At 32.4% G+C, this 23,501-nt stretch overlaps 4 protein-coding genes and 1 pseudogene across 7 annotated transcripts; 3 read left to right on the top strand and 2 right to left on the bottom strand.

Annotated features, from left to right (window-relative positions):
* Window positions 1-566: 566 nt before the first annotated feature.
* LOC130811134 (probable prolyl 4-hydroxylase 3) lies at window positions 567-5,106 on the bottom strand. Its single transcript, XM_057677315.1, has 8 exons — window positions 4,701-5,106; window positions 4,520-4,604; window positions 3,155-3,252; window positions 2,935-3,032; window positions 2,399-2,528; window positions 2,106-2,293; window positions 1,533-1,618; window positions 567-1,003 (listed from the first exon to the last, which is right to left on the bottom strand). Exons 1-7 carry the CDS (start codon window positions 4,883-4,885, stop codon window positions 1,545-1,547), a joined length of 858 nt encoding a protein of 285 aa, XP_057533298.1. The 5' UTR covers window positions 4,886-5,106; the 3' UTR covers window positions 567-1,003; window positions 1,533-1,544.
* Window positions 5,107-6,226: 1,120 nt separating this feature from the next.
* LOC130810547 (pentatricopeptide repeat-containing protein At1g20300, mitochondrial) lies at window positions 6,227-8,890 on the top strand. Its single transcript, XM_057676651.1, has one exon. It carries the CDS (start codon window positions 6,409-6,411, stop codon window positions 7,996-7,998), a length of 1,590 nt encoding a protein of 529 aa, XP_057532634.1. The 5' UTR covers window positions 6,227-6,408; the 3' UTR covers window positions 7,999-8,890.
* Window positions 8,891-10,045: 1,155 nt separating this feature from the next.
* Window positions 10,046-14,010, top strand: LOC130810546 (uncharacterized; annotated as a pseudogene).
* A 574-nt stretch (window positions 14,011-14,584) lies between these two features.
* On the bottom strand, window positions 14,585-18,291 carry LOC130811171 (uncharacterized). 4 transcript variants are annotated; one of them, XM_057677361.1, is made up of 3 exons: window positions 18,134-18,291; window positions 16,056-16,167; window positions 14,585-15,403 (listed from the first exon to the last, which is right to left on the bottom strand). In XM_057677361.1, the coding sequence occupies exons 2-3, from the start codon at window positions 16,159-16,161 to the stop codon at window positions 15,264-15,266; spliced, it is 246 nt and encodes an 81-aa protein (XP_057533344.1). In that variant the 5' UTR covers window positions 16,162-16,167; window positions 18,134-18,291; the 3' UTR covers window positions 14,585-15,263. The 4 variants fall into 4 exon arrangements, with proteins under 4 accessions (XP_057533344.1, XP_057533343.1, XP_057533342.1 ...); XM_057677360.1 differs by having other exon boundaries at window positions 16,056-16,170; window positions 18,134-18,280; XM_057677359.1 differs by having other exon boundaries at window positions 14,588-15,403; window positions 16,056-17,738.
* Window positions 18,292-21,831: 3,540 nt separating this feature from the next.
* Window positions 21,832-23,140, top strand: LOC130810508 (uncharacterized protein At1g76070). The gene has a single exon (XM_057676598.1). The coding sequence runs from the start codon at window positions 22,081-22,083 to the stop codon at window positions 22,954-22,956; it is 876 nt and encodes a 291-aa protein (XP_057532581.1). The 5' UTR covers window positions 21,832-22,080; the 3' UTR covers window positions 22,957-23,140.
* The last annotated feature ends 361 nt before the right edge of the window (window positions 23,141-23,501 follow it).

Below are 23,501 nucleotides of genomic sequence, written 5' to 3'. Positions count from 1 at the left end.
TTTTTCCTCTTTAAACCCTAATTATAATTTTTCTATAAATGGAATAGACTAAATATGTTGATGATGAATTTAGTCATTTTGTTTGGCCGGTGAGTTGAGTTTTATATTTGTATTTTTTTGATTTTGAAATGTAAATTCATTAAATTCTAGCATTAAATTTTTTATTGATTAGATAATGCATGTTTTGATGGAGGAAGAAGGAAATCATGATATTTAAAAGACAATTAATTAACACTTTTTTCAATTAATCAACTTTTGTGGACTGAGCCTCTTAAAAGCCGTCTCTCTGAGAGATGATCATTTAAGAGTTACTGTATAAAGGATCAGAGATGTGAGTTTGGGATTGTGCCATAAAGTGGATCATACACATATTGAAACAATCCCAAACTCACATCTCCGATTCTTTAATTCTTATACAGTAACTCTTGAGAGATCGTCTTTTTTAGAAACGGTGTGTATGTATGATTTGGAGACCCAAAGCTTTATCCCCAGAATCAAACCAAACACAACATACGAATACAATGCATAGTAAAATTGCAATGTGCAAACCCAGCAAATTTAGCTAATTTCACAGTAGTAAATTGGCTAAATTACATTCATATGGGAAATTATTTTATCGATGAACCAAACGACAGCTAAATACGACCTTTACTCGTAGCTTCAAACGCTATACATCTCCGTATAGATTACATTCAAGCAACCAGCATATCTCTCCAAAGTCGAAATCACAGAACGTAATCACAAAGAAAAATGCACTACACCAGGAAAACCGTATATATACCCCTTGTATACCAAACAAAACAGTATTAAAGGGACTAACTTTCATTTCGTTGGATACTCGTACTCATCATTGTAATCGCTACAACAGTAATGTCAAATGTGTTAGTAGGGAGGGCACGCAACTGTGGTTGGGGCTCGAACAATCAGCAACGACAACTACAACATCTTGCAAAAAACGGGCCAAAACTCGGACGCTCCAATAACCTGTCAACGAATCACCAATCTGCAAATGTATGTTAAATAAATGAAGCAAAATTTATTAGAAATAATTTCAACTGACTCATCCGCTAAAAATAATCTCCAGCATAGGTTTACTTAAAATAATTCATTTTTTTGGAGTTAGTTCTTGTAATAATTTAAAACTTTATTTTATCTTCTCAAAATACTCCCAATTGGTATAGTAAAAAATATCTTTCGAATTATTATGAGAATGTTACTCTAATAGTTTGAATATGTAAGAGCTTTTTGAGTTAAATAATGTTTTTTAAGGACAGAGGGAGTTATCACTAATCACCAAGCCCGGCCCCTAAGACCCTCTTCCGCTTTTAAAACAAGTAGCTTATTAGTCGCCTATTGTTACGTCACGTTGTTTCAAATTTTTCGTACCCCCTTGAAGCTTTTCCTTTCCCCAATCCGATTATGCTCTAAACAAATATTACCTTTCCACACTCGATAGATCCTTACAATGACAACTTTAAGCCATAGATACAGATAAGTATATTGGGAATGCAAATCAATGCAAGGAAAATTACCTAATGGAATGCCTAGATCCGGAATTCCTCAATATGCATCCATTTTGTTGATGACCACTTGTTTCCTTTAATGACTGGACAGCCACCTGCAATATATCATATGCCAGCATCAGACTTATTCGGATGAGTAGGCTTTGAAGAAGGCTAAACCGACTACTAGAAATAGACCCAACATATTAGAGCAAAAAGAAAAAATCATATGGTCCAACACTATTGCGGATCAAGGAAAAAAATGGGAGTAGATGTTTCCACGGATTTCTTAGGCATGAATGTTGACTTTTCTCAAAATTCCATTGAAGAAGTGTTTTCACACCGTGGAAAAATCTGTTGGAAAATAACCACATGCGATCCCACATTGAACAAATTTATCATGGTATCAAAGCCAACAGTTTTCGATCAATTGGAAATAAAAAAATCGCTCTTCCTTAAAAAACAATTTGTGGGTTCAAAAAGAATGGCGTTCCCTTTGAATTAAAAAATGGGCTCACATGTGAGGGGAGTGTTGGAATCCCACATCAAACAAGTTTATCAACGTAAAAAAAATTGGTTCATAGGGAGTAAAATTCAACCAACCATGAAGACTGGCGGGATCTAACGTCGCATCTGGCCTCATGCTCCAAAAAAGTAAGGCATCACCCCTAACTGGTTTCACAGAGAGACCCCTTTTAGCACATTCGGACCGCTCATTCCACCCTGGTATTGTACTAAAATTTCTACGTGAAGCCGGGAAAACAGTCTCACCACCCTCTTCCACATCAGACCTAAATTGAAAAATACTTAAGAAATGAAGAAAAACAAAATATATGGAGTAATTTATGGATTGAAATCGGTCTCATTGTTGCAGTAAATCGGTTTAGAGAGCTTACAAATACATTAAAACAGTGGCAGTCCTTTGGCCTCCATTCTTTGTATTGAATTCATCAAGGAAGTAATCATAGTGAGGTTCATACTTCTGACCTTCTTCATAGTGAAGAATCTGTAATCCTTCACCGTGCTCTGAGATGTACACGAAACAAATTTCAAAAGCAGCGGACGTCTTAAAATGTCATTCATAATTTTATATGGATCACAACAAGAATTGATAAACGGAATTAGTTCTTAGAAAAGAGATCAATTCGTCACAGGATTACCCCGTGGGCCCACTTGTGAGTACACACCCACGGGCACCCATGGGCTCGGGCCCACAACCCAGGGGTAATAAGTGTGGACTTGCATAAACACTTGAAGAGGTTCACTCTTTTCCAAAACCGTATGATATAAGGAAGATTACTCATCAAGGATTATATGCAAATCCATAACCTAATATTTTAGCCATGTGGGATCTTCCTCTCAAATGAAGTATTTCGAACAATTTATGGTTTATAACATACAAGAGCATCAATTAGTACATTTCAGACATTACCTACAGGAATGAAGGTAAAATCGGCTATTCTTTTCTCTATGTCCCTTATGATTTTGTCTTGACCTCTTCTCAGAAACATTCCAGAACTAGTGCGGACCCTGCAAGCGATCAAGGAAGATAGCAAAGGCCAAGTATTTTGTCAGAGAAAAACCGCATAAGAAAATTTTCCGTAACTTCCAAAGACTCGTTCGTTATATGTTAGATCAGTTTGGACACAAACCTGCTGTCCTTACTTTTACCGGTTTTACTATCTACAACAGTAGACTTCACCATGTGAGGTTTTGCAAGGTCAATCAGATACTCACATTCCTCTTTGGACTGCAGAAATTAAAATATAGGATCAACATTTCACAAGCAAAAGAAATCTTAGAAGTACATAATCACACTGGTTCAAAGCATAGACCAAGAGCATAAATATGTTATGGTCATGGTGGCAAAACGGCATTTGTGGTCAAAGCGGATTGTTTCATGGTTGTGCCGTCTACACGTCTTATATTTCGGTTGCAGTAAGCTCAAAAAGCTTTACAATACGGTCACAACACGGTGATTTGGCGATATTTTGCACCATGGGTCAAAGACACCATGGCACCCCTCTTCTTTTACCTCATCCAAAAATTCGTAAATGAATGCAAATGGTAAATTTCTGTTATTCTGACTCTAGTACTATACCTAATTGAAACTATGAAGATGGCTCGATGAGCCCTCCATGCCGAGGTGCTAAAGAGGTCTAGTACAGCTGAAATGATGCATTCAAGACTATGACCAACTTACATATTCCTCTTGTGTTCTTCTCCTCACCCCAATACAATCGTTCAAAAGCGTTCAAACTTAACTCTTACGACTATAACACATCCAATCCAATGCACTAGAAATGCCGAAACGCAGCATCGACCCAACAAGACTTAATTGATCAAAAGAAAAACCACAACAATTCATTGGCTGTTTATGTATCAATTCAAAAAATGGTCATCCAACTTGTAACCACAATCATCTCTCCCCCTCTATGCACCTATTTCTCATCCCATTAGACCCAAGACAACGATTTTAGCAACTTAAAAACTTATAACATGGCTAAACTGAAACTAAACCCTTTAAATCAACAAATTCTAACAACGCCAGTTACATACTAACCAATCATACACTAAAAAGTAACAACCACAAACTTCATATGAAATCAAATAGATCACCAATTCAACAAATCCAAACATAGGGAAATCTTGACCCGAGCCTACCTAAGCCATAATTTGGCTGTATATTGAATTAACATATAATGATATACACATAAAAATGCACATAGTTCGCCCGGAGTAACATAATTCGCTAGCTATTGAATTTGCAATTAGCTCAAATTTGCCAAAAAAAAAAGCCCAAAACCAATCATAATTCACTTTTTTCAATTACCAATTTTCGAGGTGATTAGCGAATCAGGTGACATTGGTTCGGCCCAACCTATACTAGCATATTGGATTTGCCACTTAATTCAACATGTACAAAAGAAATCAAACATCATAATCAACTACACAATATAACACATATCAGCATTCATCAATCAGCTAATCGAATTACCAATCAAAAAAAAAATTACCAAGAAATTATGGTAAAGAAAAGCTCGAGGTTCCCAAGAAAGAATCTCCACCCATTGTTGACCTCTCTGTCCAACCCCCTTCCCTCTTCAATCAAAACCCAACAATAAATCATCAAGAAAAAACAAAATCAACCCTAAAAAGATAAAAATGGGCAGAACCCATTGGAGAAAAAGAAAAAACCTTTCTAGAACTTTACGACCAAAGCTGCTAAGATCATGAGCAGGTCTAAGATGATCGGAAGAAGCAGGAAGAGATAGAATACCAAGCGCAAGAAGCAAAAGTAGAACTAATGTTAACATGAGTAACATTGATAAAACTAGTGTTGATGTTGATGATCTCTTTCGATTATGTCTTCCTTTCGCCATTGTTATTGATTTTGATGTTCGAATGATGGGTTTTTCTTGCTATTAAAACCCTAAATTGTTGAATTTGAGGATGAAAAGGGGGAAGAAGATTTGATAGAATTGATGAAATTGGATTTGAAGAGATCTGGAATGATATTATGGGAGTGCAATGTTGATTTTATTTTATTTGATTGCAATGGGAAAAAATGAAGGCTGTTTTAGTTTTCTGTTTTCTACTTTTCTATTCACTTTCAATTGGAAATAGAAAGTGGATGGAAAGTCAAAGGAAGACCAATGATTGACCACATTTGGTCGGTGGGTAAATTATGTTTAAATACCTGCATCTTCATATGTTTTTCTTGTTTATGAATTTTAGTAGCAAATTTTGATTATAATTTTTCAGCAATTTATATAAAAAAAATATATTTATATGAGATTGTATTAGATTTGTCTCTATAAGTATTTTATAAGTATTAAACTTTTAGAATTTTTAAAAATTAATAATTAAAATTATTTGACTCTTAAGTTTGATTTAGAATGTATGCAAAAAACGAATGAGAAGAACAAATGAAAATAAACTAATAAAGGGAGTATGATATTTTTGGTCGGGTTACTTTAATTTTATTTATCAAAATATTTTGACTATCTGACTTATTTTATGTGTTGGTTATATTGTATCGTGATAATATATACCCGATTTTTATTTATTGGGTCAATAACGAACAATTCTAATGGTGTAAATGAATTTTTATAAACATAAGACATTGGATATAATGATATGACATATATTAGTATTTTTCAGTTTACTCACTTGTAAAATGACTAAATACTTAAATATAAACTAAAAATACGTTTAAATATATTTATTTTCAAATGTGCTTGAGTTGAAATTTAAAAGAATTAGTAATATACTCATGCCGCTAACTTGAATATTTGTTAGATTAGTTTTGATTTTGTTGTTCCCAAAAGAGAAAATATTACTGCTTTTATATTTTTAGAATTACTTAAAGCCTTAAAGTTTATTTAATTTGGTGATTTTGAAAATCAATCATTAAATTATATGTATTTTTTTTCTTTATAAATAGTCATTATACATTTGAACACTCATATATCATCGTAATATATCAATGTATTTCGTTATATAAACTATAATTAGAGTTTGAAAATGAATGAAAATGACAAATCATAGATGTGGCCAAAAACACCATTGACTTGAGAAAGAAAAGTAAGACTTGAGAAAGAAAAGTAAAGGCTAAAGCGAGATTAAGAGACAAAAAGAAAAAAAACGACAGATAAATAAACAAGATATAGGTGAGATAGGTCACTCATAAGTCATAACTCATAAGTATATCCATTTGTGATTTGAAACAACTTGTTAATAATTCACAAAGTGGCGTCGTTTTGCATCTTCAAATTCCAATGGGGTCTATTTTTACATTTCTACCTAAACCTGCCTTAAACCTCTTCTCTTTCTCTCCCTCCTTTGTTTAACCCTAAAAACACCATTTTTGAAAGCTCAAAGATCAAACCTTTGAAATCCATCAATGGCGTTATTAAGATCAAATCTAAGATTAACTCTCTGTAAAACCCACATTAAACACTTCTCAATATCTATAAATGAAACTCTTCAACCCCAGAAAACCCCCCAAATTAATGCGGAAGAAACAACAGATGAACCTTTAAAAACCTCAACTAATCTCCCTCGTTTAGAAACTCAAATTGCTGAAAAATTCCATTCATTAATCAAAGACCATTATCGTAAAAACCCTAACCCTAAATTTGAACTAAGCCCTAATTTCACCATTCCTTCTTTGTCCATTTCTTTCTCGGAGCATTCAACGGTGGATTCTCTTACTCCTGCAATCATTATCTCTGTAATTGAACGATGTCGTGCTGTTCGTCATGGGATTCCTTTTTTTCAAGCTCTGGGTTTCTTCAATTGGGCGTTAAATAATGGTTTTGGGAACTCAATTGAAGTTTATCATGAAATGATTGACTTAGCTGGGAAGGTAACACAATTTGACTTAGCTTGGAGTTTGATTGATTTGATGAAAACTAAGAAATTAGAAATTTCGTCTGATATTTTTAATACTGTTGCTAGAAGGTATGTTAGGGCAGAGATGGTAGCCGAAGCAATCCATACCTTCAATCGAATGGAGGACTACGGTTGCCATCCCGATAAGTTGGCGTTTACTTCTCTTATTCATATTCTTACTAAGAAAAAGAAGGCGATTGATGCTCAATCTTTTTTTGATAGTTTTAAGGATAAGTTTGATGTTGATGTTGTTGTGTATACTTGCTTGATAAATGGTTGGTGTAAGGTTGGAAATATTCCGGAGGCGGAGAGGGTTTTTCACAAGATGAAAGTAGCCGGAATTGAACCTAATGTGTACACTTACTCGATTGTTATCGATGCTTTGTGTAGGCACCGACAAATAAATCGTGCTTATGATGTTTTCGCGGAGATGATTGATAATGGGTGTCGACCAACCTCTGCTACTTTTAACAATTTGATGAGGATTCATGTGAAGGCGGGTAAGACCGATAAGGTCTTGCAAGTTCATAACGAAATGAAGAGGCGGGGGTGTAGCCCTGATTTGATTACCTATAACTTTTTGATCGAGTCTCATTGTAAGGATGGGAATCGTGATGAGGCTATTAAGGTTATCCATCAAATGGTGAGTGCGGGATGCACTCCTAATGCGAGTAGTTTCAATCCGATATTCCATATTATAGCTAAGGTGAAGGATGTGAACGCGGCTCATCGTTTATTTGCCAAGATGAAGGAGGTGAAGTGTGAGTTAAATATTGTGACTTACAATGTGTTGATGAAGATGTTTGTGGATTCTAAGTCAACCGATATGGTTTTGAAACTCAAGAAGGAGATGGATGAGAACGGGGTTGAGCCTAATGTGAACACTTATAAGACTTTGATTTCGATGTTTTGTGTGATGGGGCATTGGTCCAATGCGTATAAGTACTTTATAGAGATGATCGAGGAGAAGAATTTGGCGCCGGGTTTGCTTGTTTATGAGAAGGTTTTGAGTCAGTTGAGAAAGGCCGAGCAGATGAAGAAGCATGAAGAGTTGGTGGAGAAAATGGTTGAAAAGGGATTCGTTACACGACCTATTTGAAGGCACCATATCTCTGTTCGATTCAATATTGAGACAATGGTGGCGAAACATTGAAAAGGGATTTGACTCTTTGATATGTTTTGTGCAAGACCCTGCAACAACTCGATTGTCGATGTATATCGGCTCATCCCTAACACTAACAGTCATTTACGCGGGTTAATCGATACTTGAAGGAAAATGGTGTTGATGCAATATGTATAGTGCACACTACTACAGTATACTTTGCGCTCATATTGCATACGTTGATCATTTTTTGTTTGTTAGATTCGTTTAGATTGATGTTGTAATGGAAAAAAATACGAGAAGTTAATGAACTCTTGACCTCGATTCTACTTCACTACATATAGATTGTGTTTTACCACCCGAATATTTGGATCTGATAGCTTTCGTGCTTTACCAACCGAATCAATGGTGTGCTTTATAATTTGGAAAGCTTTCTTAGTTCGCAATGAGGTTGCTCTTGCTTCTACTGAAAATGATCTTAATTTGTGTCTCTTCTTGAGTAAAACCGAACAGGCTTGGTAACTGTCAAGTCATATGGCCCTTGTTTAAGGAGGTTGGGTCCTTGATGAGCAATGAATACTTTTCTGGGTAGATATTGCAAAATAGGTTGGCGACTTGGTTGTTGCGAATACCCCTCTTCATATCGATATCCATCTTAAATTTTCACGGCCATCACTTACCTACCATTCGTGGTGGCGGGTGGGTAACAGTTTTAAAAGTTTTATACTCCTACCTGCGCATGTAGGTATGTATTTAAATCTATTTCATGTATTATTCATCGTAGTTATGTCCATCAAAGGTTATTTTCACGGTCATCGCTTAAATAAGTTAAAACATCAATTTTAATAAGTCAAAATACAACTTAACAACACGTAAATACCAATTTTAAACAGATTTAAATACTAATTTTAACAGGGTAACAGCTTAACAGGTTAAATCACTATTCTAATTAGGTTAAAATACCAACATAATTTATTTATTAGATTAAAACACCAGCTCGAATATGTTAAAATATCAACTTTATTAAATTAAAATACTAACTTCAATATGTTAAGTCACCAATTTTAAATAAGTTAAGATATCAACTTACACAACATAAAATATCAACTTAAAAAGGTTAATATATCAACTTTAACAAGTTAAAATACCAACTTTAAAATCTTAAAATACCTAGATTAACAATTTAAGAGGTTAAAACATCAAGTCCACCTAGGTTATGATACCAAATTTAATATGTTAAAATACCAACTCGAATGAGTTAAAACATCAATTTCAATAGGTTTAAACACCAATTTCAAATAGTTTAAACCAAGTTTTAAAGCGCATGTTTGTTTTTAATTTTAATTTTTTTTCTAATGACATTTCGGGCCGATTCAAATAAACACATCTCTCTAAAAAATCGTCTGTCAAACCAATTTGTTCTATAATACAATTATTAACAATGTCATTTCACACGATACTTTTTTGGCTTATTAATCAACATTAAACCACGTTGAAACTTCATTTTCCATCCTCTATCGTTGCGCAATCCACCATAGTGTAGAACGTTGTCTGCTCCGATCAGCGGTTACAGTTCTCTTTTCACCACTGCGAAGCTTTACACCTCTAATTTAAAGTCAACGATATCAACTGACATCACTTAGATTTTAGGAAAAAAGAATAATAATATACATTCTGTTGGCTAAGTTGGAAAACAAATAAAACAAGTTCAAACCCTCCTAATTCATTTTTTTGGGCTTTTTCTTATCAGCTAGTCTCTCGAAATACTGTCTCTTTGAGAGATGTATCTCAAACACAGCTCATTAAAGATTAATGCCTACCTGCCGTATTCTTAATACATATTTACCGTATCCTTAATGCCTACTTTTCATATTTTAAATATTTACTTATATCACTCTTAATGCCTACTAATAATATTTAAAAAAAATATATAATGGATTGACTCAATTAGAAATATTCTCTAAAAAAACAGTCCGGAATTTGCATTTCCTTATTTATACCGCATGAGGCCATGACCCCATCCCAATTATGAATTACTCTTTTTTTATTTAAAATCCGCACCCTTTCCCTTTTTCACGAAAACACCGTTCCCTCCATTTTCACCAACAATCTTTCCCACTCCCGTCTCCCATCTCCCATCTCCAGCCGTTGGTCTCCAAGTTCGGCAGCCCGCAGGCGGAAAACTGTCTCCAACCGGCACACCTTCACCGGCGCCGCACGGCCGCAGCACCAGCAGCCCTGCCCCCTAGTCTTCTCTTTCTCAGTTTCTCTTCTTATCTTAGGTAAATAAATAAATCATCTATTTCTATTTGTTTATCTTTAATCTTTTATGTTTATGAGTTTATCTATTAATTTAAAAATTAGGGCTTTTATAAGTTTATCTATTTAGATAAATTAGGGCTTTTAGCTTTCTTCTTATTTCTGAGGCAAAATTAGGGATTTAAAAAAAATTAAGGTTTTTTTTTAATTTGTTTACCTAATCACCTATTTAGCAATTGGGAATTGTGATTAATCAGTTAAATAGTTTGAAAGTTGTATACTTGATGGTTTAAAGGTTGTATAATTATGATCAATTTGTCAAATGATGACATTATGCCCCGTTTTATGAAAACTCGGCATACACAATTACCGTAATCAATCGATATTGAATGTAGTTTTTTTAACGCACTTGATTATATATTTTTTAAAAAAAAGTCGACATCCCTTCTTTAATTTTCTGGTTCCGCCCCTGCCTACTGCTCTTGTGACTGCTATGTGTACTCGCCTCTCACTATTGTATTTTAATGTGTAAATCACTAATAAGTAGTTGAATTTGTTCTTATAATGTGTAAATGAATTTGTTTTCATTAGTACTCAAGTCATTGTTGATAATGTAGAAAATATAGGAACTTGCTAAATCCCATATGCATGAAATATAATATGGACAATGTAGGAGCAGAAAGGAATATAATGAATATATATAAAATGTGCAACACATTTATTAAAAATTTTATTCTTTTTATTTGATGATCACTTTATGCATTATTCTACTGAAGTAATGAGATGCTTTACAGCTTTAGCATGTTGTATATTTGGGTTGTTAAAAAACTATATGTAGAATGTTTGTAATGCATAAAGTGATCATAAAAAAAAATAGAAGTTTTTAATAAATGGAACATATTATCGAGGAAGAGTATTTTATATCTGTCTTACTTTGAATTTGTGAACCACTATTGAATTATATGTTGTCTTGTCATTAGAATGGGGAAAAGAAAGCGAAATTCAGAACATCTTGAGCCCTGCTCAACAAAGAGGGTAGAGTCAATAAGCGATGAACCAATAACTACAGGAGACGAGGAAGAACTTTGTGACAAGGTGTTAATGCACCAGGCGACTAGAAATGAAAGCGTAAGTGAGGACGAGGAGATTAATCTATGTGGCATTCCCTTGTCTCGTATTTGTAACAACGCACAAGCTGGTGTTACTTTTGTTCTTGCGAAAGCTTCACCCTTGCTTATGTTGGAAAAGTGAGTGTATTTTGTGTCTTTACTTTGAATTAATAACCTTAATGTTGTATGACATATTTCTATGATTAGTATGCCAATTTCACAACTTATTCTTTGCTTTGTGTCTTGTCTTTCTTCAGAGGTATCAAATATTATTGTCAGATGAGCATGCTGCTTAGAGGAATTTGAATCCATATAATTACAAGCCTGACATTGTTTATGAGGTTAGTTTAGCCTTCTTCTTTGGACTCACTGTAAGTGTAGAATAGCTTTAAATGTACTTTACAATTGTTGTGGATGATTGAGATTTTCTAAACCTTTTGCGGAGCTCTATAGCCCTTGATGTTTTTTTATACATTATGAATATTCAACAATAGTAAAGATTGTGAATATTCAACCTCCAACCCCCTCCTAGAGTATTTACACTAGTTTAGGCATTTCAGGATAGGAGAGGAATAGAGGATGTGTTACCAATTAATAAAGATAGTACAGGATGAGGTTGTTACTTATGAAGGAACAATCTGAGAAATCTCTCTAGAAGAGTCCACCCCTATATATATGCTTCTGACACTTTTTAACTGTTTTCTTGTATTAACTGGTTCCCTCCTATGTGAAGCTCTTGGACGAGAAATTCATCCTATTAATCCAAGTTAGCAGAGCTTACGGTTAATGATCTTATTGGATGGCCTTTTGTTCTCGTCTTTGTTTATTTGTTTCTGTGGATTATTATTCCTAATCATGGATTTCAGTGTTCTTTATTTTAGTCTTTATTTCTTCTAGCACTTAGGGCAAAATTATCTTCTAGGCACTTTTGCAAATCATGACTAGTCAACTTTGTATGGCTGGAAGGATAAAGGCAGTCTATATTCGGACAGATGAAGGAGTTTTGATTAAAGTAGAACCGTATGCGCGCATACCAAAGTCATTCAAAAGTTTCTGCAATATGATGGGTAAGTTTTTCCTTAAGTTGAACAATCTGTCTTCATGTCATTGATTTTCATTTATTACTTTGTATCTGATGAGCATCGTATTTCTATAGCTGAATTACAACAGAAACTTTGTATCAAAGCCAAGGGTAAGGGCGGAAAACTTTTGCGTGTGGTTGCCAACCCTGTAACCAAGCATTTATCTTCCTCATCCCGTAAGATAGGTAAGATTTTGATCAGGTAGATAATGTTGAAGATTCATTCGATTCTTAAAGCATTTTGGTTTTAATATATTTTTACTTCAGGTCTTTCATTTAGCTCAGAGAAAGCTGTTGAGCTATGACAGTATGTCAGTGGAATCAACAGTGAAGAAGAGGTTGTGTTTGTGGTAGGTTCTATTATTTGATTTGTTTTTTTTTCTTTTTAGTTCGATTGTCTATGCTATTATTCTCTTGTGTTCAACACCGTGTAATTTGCAGGTTGGTGTGATGGCTCATGGCAAGATTGAATGTGATTACATCGAGGACCTTGTATCAGGTAATTTTTTTGATTTACTTCATTCAGGAAATGAAGAATGTAGTAAGGTTTCTTTGGGCATAGTTCTGATTGTATAATAGACATGATTTCGGTTTGATATGGGGTTTTCACTTGGGGATTGTTTGATTCGTGATAAAGTAATGGTCCTTTAGGAAACAGACGTAATTGTAGCGAAACATACTATCAGCCTGGAATCACAAAGGATGATGATACCAGTTATCCTGTTATCTCATGGGATGATGTTTTCTGCTCATCAAGTATCCTGCACAGTAAGTGGCCAAATTTCGTGACCGCAATTTATTAAACATTGTCGTACCCCAGAAATAAACCATGGGGGTTCATAGCCGAAAAATTTGACCCATAATCCGAAAAATGACCCAAGTTGAAAAACCAAAAAATGTGTCAATCTGACCTTTTTGAACTTTTTTTTTTCTTTTTTTTAGTTTTATGTCATCATTTTAGACGAGGCTCACCATAATTATAGTTTGTTTGTGTATTTTGAGTTATATTTCTTTGTCGAAACCTGAAAAAACATCACAAATGTTCTATAAAAATAATAAATATAGCTCTTATATTAAAATTTAGTGGTAAGATTTCTTTTGTAACAAATTGTTGATATGTTTGGGTCAGCCCAACTCGGAAACAACCGGACCTGAAATGACTTGATCATGTATGCCCAATGAAGGATGCAAGATAGTTTTATTTGCACATTGCAATTGTTTGCTGTTGAAGCTGAGGTGGTGTTCAATTGCGTAGAGATTCTTCAAGTAGAGGGTTTTAAATCTTAGTTTACATTGCTTTATTCAATTTAATTAAATATGGATGTCCAATTCGAAAATATGTCCCAATTTGTTTATGTTTCATGAGTTTGATTCAAGATTTTGGTAATTATAATATAGGAGTTTGTTGATAGAAGTACATATAAATATAAATTTTAAAGAAAAGATTAAATTGTATATCAACTTAAAAGTATAAATTAACTTTTTATGCAATGTAATAATTGATATAAATTAATATATAACAATATAATGATTGTATCATCAAATAAATAAGTATTGACTTAAAAAACTTATATTTTTAAAATTTTATGTATAGATAATGACATGTTTGCAAAAACTATTGTTCATGTATTCTAGTAATTTACCTGTTCCTAATAATGTGACATTAATTCAAAAAAATTTTCAAACTTACACCGCAAGATTAGTGGTAATTAATTTACAAGTAATAATTTGGTTGGAAAATATAACCTATTTTATTTGGCAATTTATTTCTTCTATAAAACAAATTTTGTGCAAATTTAAAGAATTTTAAATTCTTACATATTAATTTTGTGAGAAAATCACTAATTACATGTTCTAAGATTTTTATTCATATTTGATATTATAAATTTTCTAAAAAGTTTAATACTTAAAATCATAACTAATATAATACTCTCTGTTTTCTTTTATTCTTCTCATTTATTTTTTGCGCATATTCCGATACAAACTTTAAAATTAAATAATTTTTAATTATGTATTTTTAAAAATTCTAAAAAGTAGATATTTTAAAAATACATAGTAAGACAAATCTATTAAGATTTCACATGAATATTTTTTTTCATATAAAATAGAATTATAATCAAAGTTTGACACTAAAAATCATAAATTTTATTTAAAAAGAACATATAATAATAAAGGCAATATATTTTAATTCTTTTCATTGGGCCAGTGACGTGAAGAACAAGTTTTAAATGTTTTTTTTTATTTTAGGTTCATATTTGATTAAAAACCATGTTTTTTTCATACCATTTTTGAAATTATCTTAAGCAATTTTTTAATTTCCAAAAACAAATTTTTATTTCTGATATTCCTCATTTATTCTAGCTCATCTTTCATATTTAAAAAAAATTCATAAATTGAACACCAACTAAAGAACCACTTCAATCTCCATTATTGATTCATATAAAACCCAATTCAAGCTTGCATACTTGATGGTCAGTAATGGAATCAAATGAAGGAAGAGCGGCTCTGTCGGTAATGGAAATCAATTTGTAAAGCCATTAATGGTAGAAACCCGAAACCTCAAATTCTTCCAGGGTCAGGGTTGATCTACCCAACCCGTTTAAAGCCCGTTTCAACTAGAACTCAACCCGGCCCATTTCCAGTCCATTGCACAGGCCTAGTGTTACTCAGGACTTAGGAGCCAATCCCTTCCAAGTTTGACAGAGCATACAATGAACATGAAAAATTGTTCCTGGTAAGATTGAGAATAGGTTACAACAGATTGACTAATGCCTTAAAGGCCTCTCGAGAAACCTTGAAAACTCGATAAGCGATCAGCAACCTTGCATGTCAAGCATCTCGTCCAAATTTTTTACCCTCTCTTTCCCTTCGCTTAGCAAGAAACGAATCTTTTGTTTATCCCGACAATCTCGATTTTTCTCGAACTCATGCCGGATTGTTTGCTGCAATTCCACTGCAAGGATAGCAAGAACATCCAAAAGCGGATTCAGTATATCTTCAATACAAAATAGGAAAAATTGTCCGTAATAATCTCACGACCTATTGTCCATCTGTTGTGAATAATCGCTACTACTGATTATTTCTAAATAATTCAACTTTTGTATATTATTTGCTGACAGCAACCCTTTTCACATTTTAACGGCTATTATAGATACCTATCACCAAAGAGAAGTAAGATAAGACCAACGAAGAAGCATAAGGGGAAGAAGAAGTAAGGGGATGAAAAAGTGAGGATAACGGCTAGTAGGTACCTACAGTTTTCGGTTAAAATGTGAAAAGGGTTGCTGTCAACAAACAATATATAAAGGTTGAATTATTTAGAAATAATCAATAGTATGGATTATTCACAGCAGATCGGCAATAGGTGAGATCATTTTGGACATTTTTTCCTAACAAATATCATCACCAACTTCATGCAAAAAGAAGTGCATATGTTATAACGAGTGATTTTCCTATATTTCATTATATTTTGAAACAAATAAAAATAGATCTTTTGGCCCAATTAGAAGGGACAGAAATTTTGACACTTTAATATAAATAATATTTTGTTAGCTGGAAATTTAGAAGTTAGTGAACAGATGCAAAAGAAAAAAAAGGAGAAAAACCTCTGGAGTGACTCGGAGCTCGCTTAGCCGTCCTCAAAGCTTGTCTATACAACTTCAGCACTCGAGCACGAAGTATAAAATCCTGCAAGTCAAAGGCGATACCCATGATGACCTGCTGTAGTCATTCTTTCTGTATTAGTATCATTACAGCTGGATCTTCTCATCATGACTTTAAATCACAACACAGCCGATAAAACACAGGCAATGCAAACAGATTTTACCTACACAAGAAACAAATTTCAGAAGTTATCAGATTTTTTCAAAATACACCCAAAAGGTTTCTGAAATGTAAGTTTCCATTTGCAAATCAAGTAAAGTCAAACATCGAAGTTGCAAGCTTTGCGAAAACTATAAAGGAATTCAAGTTATAATTAATCTTACATCAAAATAGACCAAGTCAAATATGTTAGGCCGTGACAATTCTTCACATGATCACCCCATGGGCCCACTTGTGTGGACACACCCGATGAATATTTTACCAATGTGGGCATCACATATGAAATATTTCCAACAAAGTATGACCCAGGAGAATTTTAAAATGATACTATTCAGCGCAGTTCATTTATTTGATATTCAGAATTTTTGAAGCTAGGAATAGGCCACTACAAGTTTTGCCTTGAATCAGATTAAATTTCCTATTCATTAAACCAGAACCAACAGCTTCTGAATTTTTTTCCTCTTTATAATGCATCTATCATATGAAATTCATCTATTCCCCATATAATTCAATAAATTTAGAGCACTTCTTCCTATTTCCGCTTGAATTGCTCGAATGAACACATTAGGTGCTTGAACAAGAATGAGCATGATGCCACTGTTTGTGTGTGGTGAAAAAAAACCCTTTTTGTTTCATAAGAACATACCATAAGTTCTTAGTTAACAATGTACGAACAATTTATCCAGCATTGGAGAGCCACAACAAACTAGGGATTTAGAATAGATGTTCGGAAAATCCATGTGTTTAGCTTTAAGCCACTAACTTGTGAGTGATTCTCGTTGTGTAATCTCTTGTAAGTAGTGAGCACTAATAAATCATCAAAACAACTTAGATTGCATTCGGAAAGAAGCATTTTATTTCAGATTGTAGATTTCAATTATGAAATTATAAATGAAGAATTTTAGAATGCCAATGTTTGGGAAGTCATTCTCAAATCCTCATTTGTAACCACTTTTATAACAATGGTGAAATTGACTCAAATTCAAATTTGAATTATGTCAAACAGTCAAATCTGTAAATGAAATCATCAATCCAAATATAGCATTAATTAATTGTTTTGGATCGATTTAATATTCTATCGGTGATGTGCTCGAATTTTCTCAACACCCAACTTTGTGTGATCTTGCTTTCCCTTTCTGTAATTCCTCAATTGTTCTTCAAATTGTTCATTTCACCTAATCATCAACAATTTCCTCTAATAATTCATGTGCCCTTACATCAATTTGGAAATCATAAACTTTTATCAACTTGATTTATTGCTTAAAAAGTTAGGTCAATACAATGCCTAATTCACAAAGTCCAATTTGATCAACAACCACAAATTACTACAACAAACCCAAATCAATATGTGACATGGGGCATAACTATGATTGATATTATCGAGAATTAGGTCTTATCTCCGTTGAAACAATTATCGCTCTCCTCGTTCGATTCTCATCTAGCCCTCCTCTTACGCTAATTCTACCCTATAATAAACAATAATGAAAAAAGATTGCAATTATCAATTGGAAAATCACTGATGACATTTTTGAACTAATAATGAAACTTAATCCCATGAAATCCATATACCAAGATTCAACTAATTGGAATTCAAAATTAATTATCATGAATTTTACATATAATTTGTAAAATCTTAGAACAATAGCAAGATTCACCATTGATCAATTGAATGCAATAGTTTCATTGATCGACTACAAAATCAATTACCCTTTATAAAACAATGAAATTAAACTAAATTATAATAATAAAAGGAGAAATTATTGGACAAAATGAATTGAGAAATTCGAAGTTTCTCTGCGTTTTCAAAAAGGAGAATCTTTTCAGAAAAACGAAAGAGGAATTGCTTAAAATGAAAGCATACCTGAAGAAGTAGAATGAGGAACAAGATGTGGAGATTCTCTCTCTAGCTTTCTCCGTTATTCTTTAATGGTGAAGTTGTGACCTCTGAAAATTAACTTGGGAGACATTCACTAGTCCGGCGGTGTATTTCAGTCGTATTTTTATTGTATTGGCATTACGCCTCTCGAACAAATTAGGTTGGGTCGGGTTCGAGTCATATATAAACAGGTCAGAAAACTCTTGATTCAAATCTAACCCATTTAGTTAATTGGGTTGAAAATTACAACATTAACCCGACCTGCAATAGATCAGGTTGACCTGATTTTGACCCAATTAACCCGTTTATAATTTTTTTTTTCGTTTTAAGGTTTTTAACATTGATTAAATCTAACTTTTTAGACTATAATTTTAACTTTATATTTTTTTGTTGTTTATTTTGTATTTACTATGAAAAATAAGAAAATATTAAATGAACTAAGTTTAACTTATATTTTTTGATTTAACTCGAAATTAACACATTTAATTAAATCGGTTATACAGGTTTTTTTCAGGTTTAAAATTTTGACCTGAACCTAGCCCATTTAATAAACAGATCAGGTTGGGTCGACCTACTTAATTAATTAGGTTAAAAGTCTCAACCCAAACCCACTTATTTCAGAATAGCAGGTCGGGTCAACTTTTATCAGCCCTAATTGGTATTGACTACTATTGAGTATTGACTACTATTGAGTATATTTTGTATTTCTAATAGATGTATTCATTGGAGTCATCAGATTAATTTTAATTGAGTTCTTTTAGATCGGTTTAAAATTAGGTATTGCATTTATATTGATTTTTATACATAAGTCGTGACAAATCGAGTTCGATTATATATAAGGTCAAGTAAATATTAAATTATCAAATTTGTTTTGAATACCTTAAATTTTAAATATTGTTAGAGTTTTCTTTTAAGTCTTTCCTTTTCATTTTGCAATATATTTTTATACAAGAAAAGTTTATATTACTTTTTATTAATCACATCCACAAATTTTATTTTCCTTCTAATATCAAATGATTTAAATTGTCCTACCATTTTTTGATTTTGTGCAAGATCTAATAGCCGTAAATTATTAGGGATTGAGGGAGAATTTATTTCCTAACTAGAAAATCTCTGCCAGCAAGCAGAGAGAGTTTAATCGTTGTTCTATATAGTCACTACAAATAACCATCGAATTAGCGACAACGCATTTCGTCGCCATTTGATAGCTAAACGGTCAAAAAGTAGGCCGGGCGACGGACTGGCGACGGGAAGCGAGGTGGTCGCTATTTCTTTCGTCGCTAATCTTAAAGTGGACGCCTTTTCCTCGCCATTTTTTCAGAAACAGAGGGCGACCAAATTGCGACCAGAAGCTCGTCGCCACGTTGGCGACCAACATTCTCCTAGCCGTTTGGTCGCTTTCCGGCGACCAACATTTCGTAGCTGTTTCGTCGCCAAGCTGGCGAGCACGTTTTCCTAGCTGTTTGGTCGCCTCTTTTTTTAATTTATATATATATACATATATATATATATATATATATATATATATATATATATATATATATATATATATATATATATATTATATTTGTTGTAATATTAAGATAAATATATATACACATAAAACAAGTAAATAAAAATAAAAAACTGGAAATATATATAAAATTAAAATTTATGTACAAAGTCACAAAAAATACATATATTTAATCATTCATTTGGAGGAGGGGGTTGATACAAATTGAGATGGGATTGAATGAATTTCAAAAAAGAGTTCTCGTTCTCTTTGAATTTGTTCAGTTTGCCTTTGGTAAGTCTCATAGGCAGTCTGAACATTTCCCATTTGCACCGCTTTCCATAATTGATTATTGAACTCTATTTGTCGTGCTTCTTGTAAATATTTCGTAGGCTGTAGCTCTTTGACCTTTCGATTGTTCTTGAAATATTAAAAAAAAACGATTTAAGACTAAATATGAATATAAGAAAAATCTGGAAAATATTAGCATTAAAGATGTTTCAAAAATGCCATTATTCGAAAATATAAAAAAAAACATAAAAATATGTCGAAAACATCAAAAACTGGGCAAAAAAATAACATTAAACAAAATAATAACATTACATCAATAATAAATTATAATAAACACTAACCTTTCAGTAACAAGATGAGAATTTTAGAATTGGAAAGAAAGATAAGAGAATATAGAGAATGAGATTAATGGATGAAAAGAAAATTCAGAGTTGGAAAGAAAGATAAGAGAATAAATGAAGATAGAGTCGTAGGAAATGAGAAATGAGGGCAAAGCATGGGTTTTATAATCAGCAACTGGCGACCGACTACGTGGTCGTTTGTTGGTCGCCATCTGCAACGACATGACAGGAGGTTTGACTTTCTGGGGTTGGCGACCGAACTGCTGGTCGCTGGTCCGTCGCTGTTCCTCGGAAAGGAAAAAAGTTTGCGTGCTGCAGTAAGGAAAAATTTGGCTGTAGTATGGTTTACTTGGCGACCATTTAGCGACCACTATACTGGTCGCTAAATATTTTTTTAAAAATTTAAAAAATACAAGCTTTTAGCGACCATTTAGTGACCATTTAGCGACCACTATATTGGTCGCTAATTTGCTTTTTCATTTGGCGACGTAGCTTTCCCTCGCCTGGCCGTCGCCACTGGCGACCAACGATCTCCGTCGCTATTTTTCCATCGCTATTTCGATAGTTATTTGTAGTGAGTGAGTATCAAACCTAATTTAATAGATATGATAAAAGTAGAAAAAGTCATCAACTAGATTAGTATTTCATTATATTATTTTTTTTGTTATAATAATGAATTAACATACAATTACAAAGACTTTGTCTAAATATATTCAACTGAAACATAAAAATTCTTACACATATTTGTCATCACAAGTTATAAGTGATAATTATCATGTAGGACTGAAAAATAGACCAAATATATAATAATGGATTAAGTGTAAATGTGGTTGATTTAACTCACTGTTTTGTGAGTTAATAATTCTATATTATGATCTACAAATTTACAAATGAAGATCAAATCATATCATAGGATTATGTTCAAATCTAGATAAGTTTTTTTAAACATGCTCATTTCTTAGTCTGTACACAAAAGGGATGACATGGTACAAAAAAATAACAAAAATTAAAAACGAATCAAATCTAATTGCAATTGAGTTTACTCACTTTTTTATTTTTCATATTAGATTTTAGGTCACTACTCAATATTTCTAAATTATATTCTACCAATTTTCGTTTGAATTTCAAATTAAATTTAAATGGGCTAAACTTTAAATGATCTACTTTTGAATAATACTTTCTTTGTTTCATTTTGTTGATTACGTTTTAACCATCATCATCATCATATTATACTTAGTGTATTCCGTCCATAAAAACTATAAGCAGAATCTACGGAGAAAAAAAAAGACAACTTATATCCATAAAAAAAATACGGCTAAAAAATTTCTCGATTAACGAAATATCTTCAAATATAGAGATTCACCAAAATTATAAACACTTTTAACATAAAGTGTAACCAGTAAACTAACTAAAACTAAGTATTATAATTATTTTACTCATGCATAAATAGGTGGTTGTTATAAATTAGAATTCGTCTAGGTAATATAAATTAATGTCTATCATCTACTACATATTTAAGAGATTAGGATCACCAAGTCATAACCTCAACCCTCTTCTTTTGACCATACCAAACTACTCTAATTACACCATCTTTTTATCTTTAAGCTACTACTTGTTTAATTCCCACATGAAAAAGTCAATTTCATACTTCATATAACACCCACCTACTCTTTCCCATTTCTTCAGATACACTTTAACAATTTATTAATTTTATTCTTTTTTTCTTCCTTTCTTAATATAAATATATATTCATATTCATATTTATGCATAAATCATTATATATACCATAATTAATCCCAAATTAAATCATGGAAAACCCAAACAAACCCAAGAATTTATTTCTCAAATTCTTACCAAAAGTTGTTAACTTTCAAAACCCTCAATTTAGCCCTAGAAGAGATCATCATCATCATCATAATTTTTCAGGTAAGCTTAAAGCCCATGCACATAAAGGGTTTTCTGGCCCAATAAACTACTCTAAATTACCCGAAGAAGCCCGATCAAAGCCCAATAAAGATGGTAGTTTTGAAGCCCATGAGCCCACTTCTCCAAAGGTATCTTGCATGGGGCAAATCAAGTATAAACATAGAAAAAATAAGTTAAGAAAAATAAATTCCAAAAGAATTATTACTAATTTTGATCAAGTGAAGAAAAATAAATCTCCTATGATGATCAAATTGTTTAGAAAATCATCAAAAGTTGATAAAAAATCAAAGGGTTTACAAAGTGAGGAACATGGTAAGATTACAAGGGGAGTTGTAGGAGATAATAATAATAATAATAATAATAATAATAATAATAATAATAATAATAAAAGGGTTTCTAATATGAAGCCTTGTTTGGGACAATTGAAGAAGTTTTCTAGTGGAAGAGAATCATTAGCTAATTTTGATTGGACGGCTCAGATTGCTCCAATTGATCATGATTATAGAGATTATTATTCTGATGATGATGAAGAAAGAAGAAGAGATAATCTTGATGATGATGAAGATGATGATGATGAGGTAATTATCCCGTACTCCGCACCTATATTACTAGGTGGAAGATCATATGATGATCATGATGATGAGGATGTGAAGAGAAGGTCGTCATGTTTGAAGGCAAGGAAGGAAGTTAATCTTTGGAAGAGAAGAACTATGGCTCCACCTCCCCCACTTTCATTAAATTCTAAGGCTAGATCATGAATTATGTTATGAATATTATTTAATAATGATCATATTATGTATTTTATAATTACTACTATATATTATAAAGTTTTCATTTTGCCTTATAATTTAATTTAATTTTTTGTATTGGCAAGTTGTATTTAGTTTATTTTTTTATGAAACTTGCATTGTGATTCAAGGTGGACATATTGAACAATTTGGTAGGAATATAGCATTTTTGATTATTAAATATCTTCATTATTTATTTTTAAACTTGAGAAATAATGATTTGATTATTTACATAAAATGTCTTAGGCAAATGATTTTTTTAGCCCATTTATTAGTTCAGTTGATATTTTACTTTTTAGTTTGTCAAACAGTTTAAAACAAATGTGATAAATGATTTTACTAAACTAGTTAAAAAGCTAACTTTTAAATGAAAATAAAAAGGCATAATGAATAACTATTTATACTATATATCTTTGTAAACGATTAATTTATACAGTGATTACTAAATAACCAACGAAAAAGTCAATATTAAAGCTATTAGCTGATAAAACAAGTCAATCGAACAAAACAGCTAA

Source organism: Amaranthus tricolor, chromosome 4 (genome assembly GCF_026212465.1).
Source record: "Amaranthus tricolor cultivar Red isolate AtriRed21 chromosome 4, ASM2621246v1, whole genome shotgun sequence".
In the NCBI taxonomy this organism is placed as follows: Eukaryota; Viridiplantae; Streptophyta; class Magnoliopsida; order Caryophyllales; family Amaranthaceae; genus Amaranthus; species Amaranthus tricolor.
Note: the sequence above shows the minus strand (reverse complement) of the source record. Positions and strands in the feature narration are given on the sequence as shown.

Excerpts from the sequence above, each read along its gene's own strand:
- LOC130810508 (XM_057676598.1), top strand. The coding sequence starts at position 22,081 with ATGGAAAACCCAAACAAACCCAAGAATTTATTTCTCAAATTCTTACCA.
- LOC130811171 (XM_057677361.1), bottom strand. The coding sequence starts at position 16,161 with ATGGGTATCGCCTTTGACTTGCAGGATTTTATACTTCGTGCTCGAGTG. Across the intron at positions 15,404-16,055 it reads AGCTCCGAGTCACTCCAGAG|TGGAATTGCAGCAAACAATC; the intron begins GTTTTTCTCCTT and ends CTATCCTTGCAG.
- LOC130810547 (XM_057676651.1), top strand. The coding sequence starts at position 6,409 with ATGGCGTTATTAAGATCAAATCTAAGATTAACTCTCTGTAAAACCCAC.
- LOC130811134 (XM_057677315.1), bottom strand. The coding sequence starts at position 4,885 with ATGGCGAAAGGAAGACATAATCGAAAGAGATCATCAACATCAACACTA. Across the intron at positions 3,253-4,519 it reads TTCTTTACCATAATTTCTTG|TCCAAAGAGGAATGTGAGTA; the intron begins GTAATTTTTTTT and ends TAATTTCTGCAG. Across the intron at positions 1,619-2,105 it reads AGATCCCGCCAGTCTTCATG|GTGGCTGTCCAGTCATTAAA; the intron begins GTTGGTTGAATT and ends GATATATTGCAG.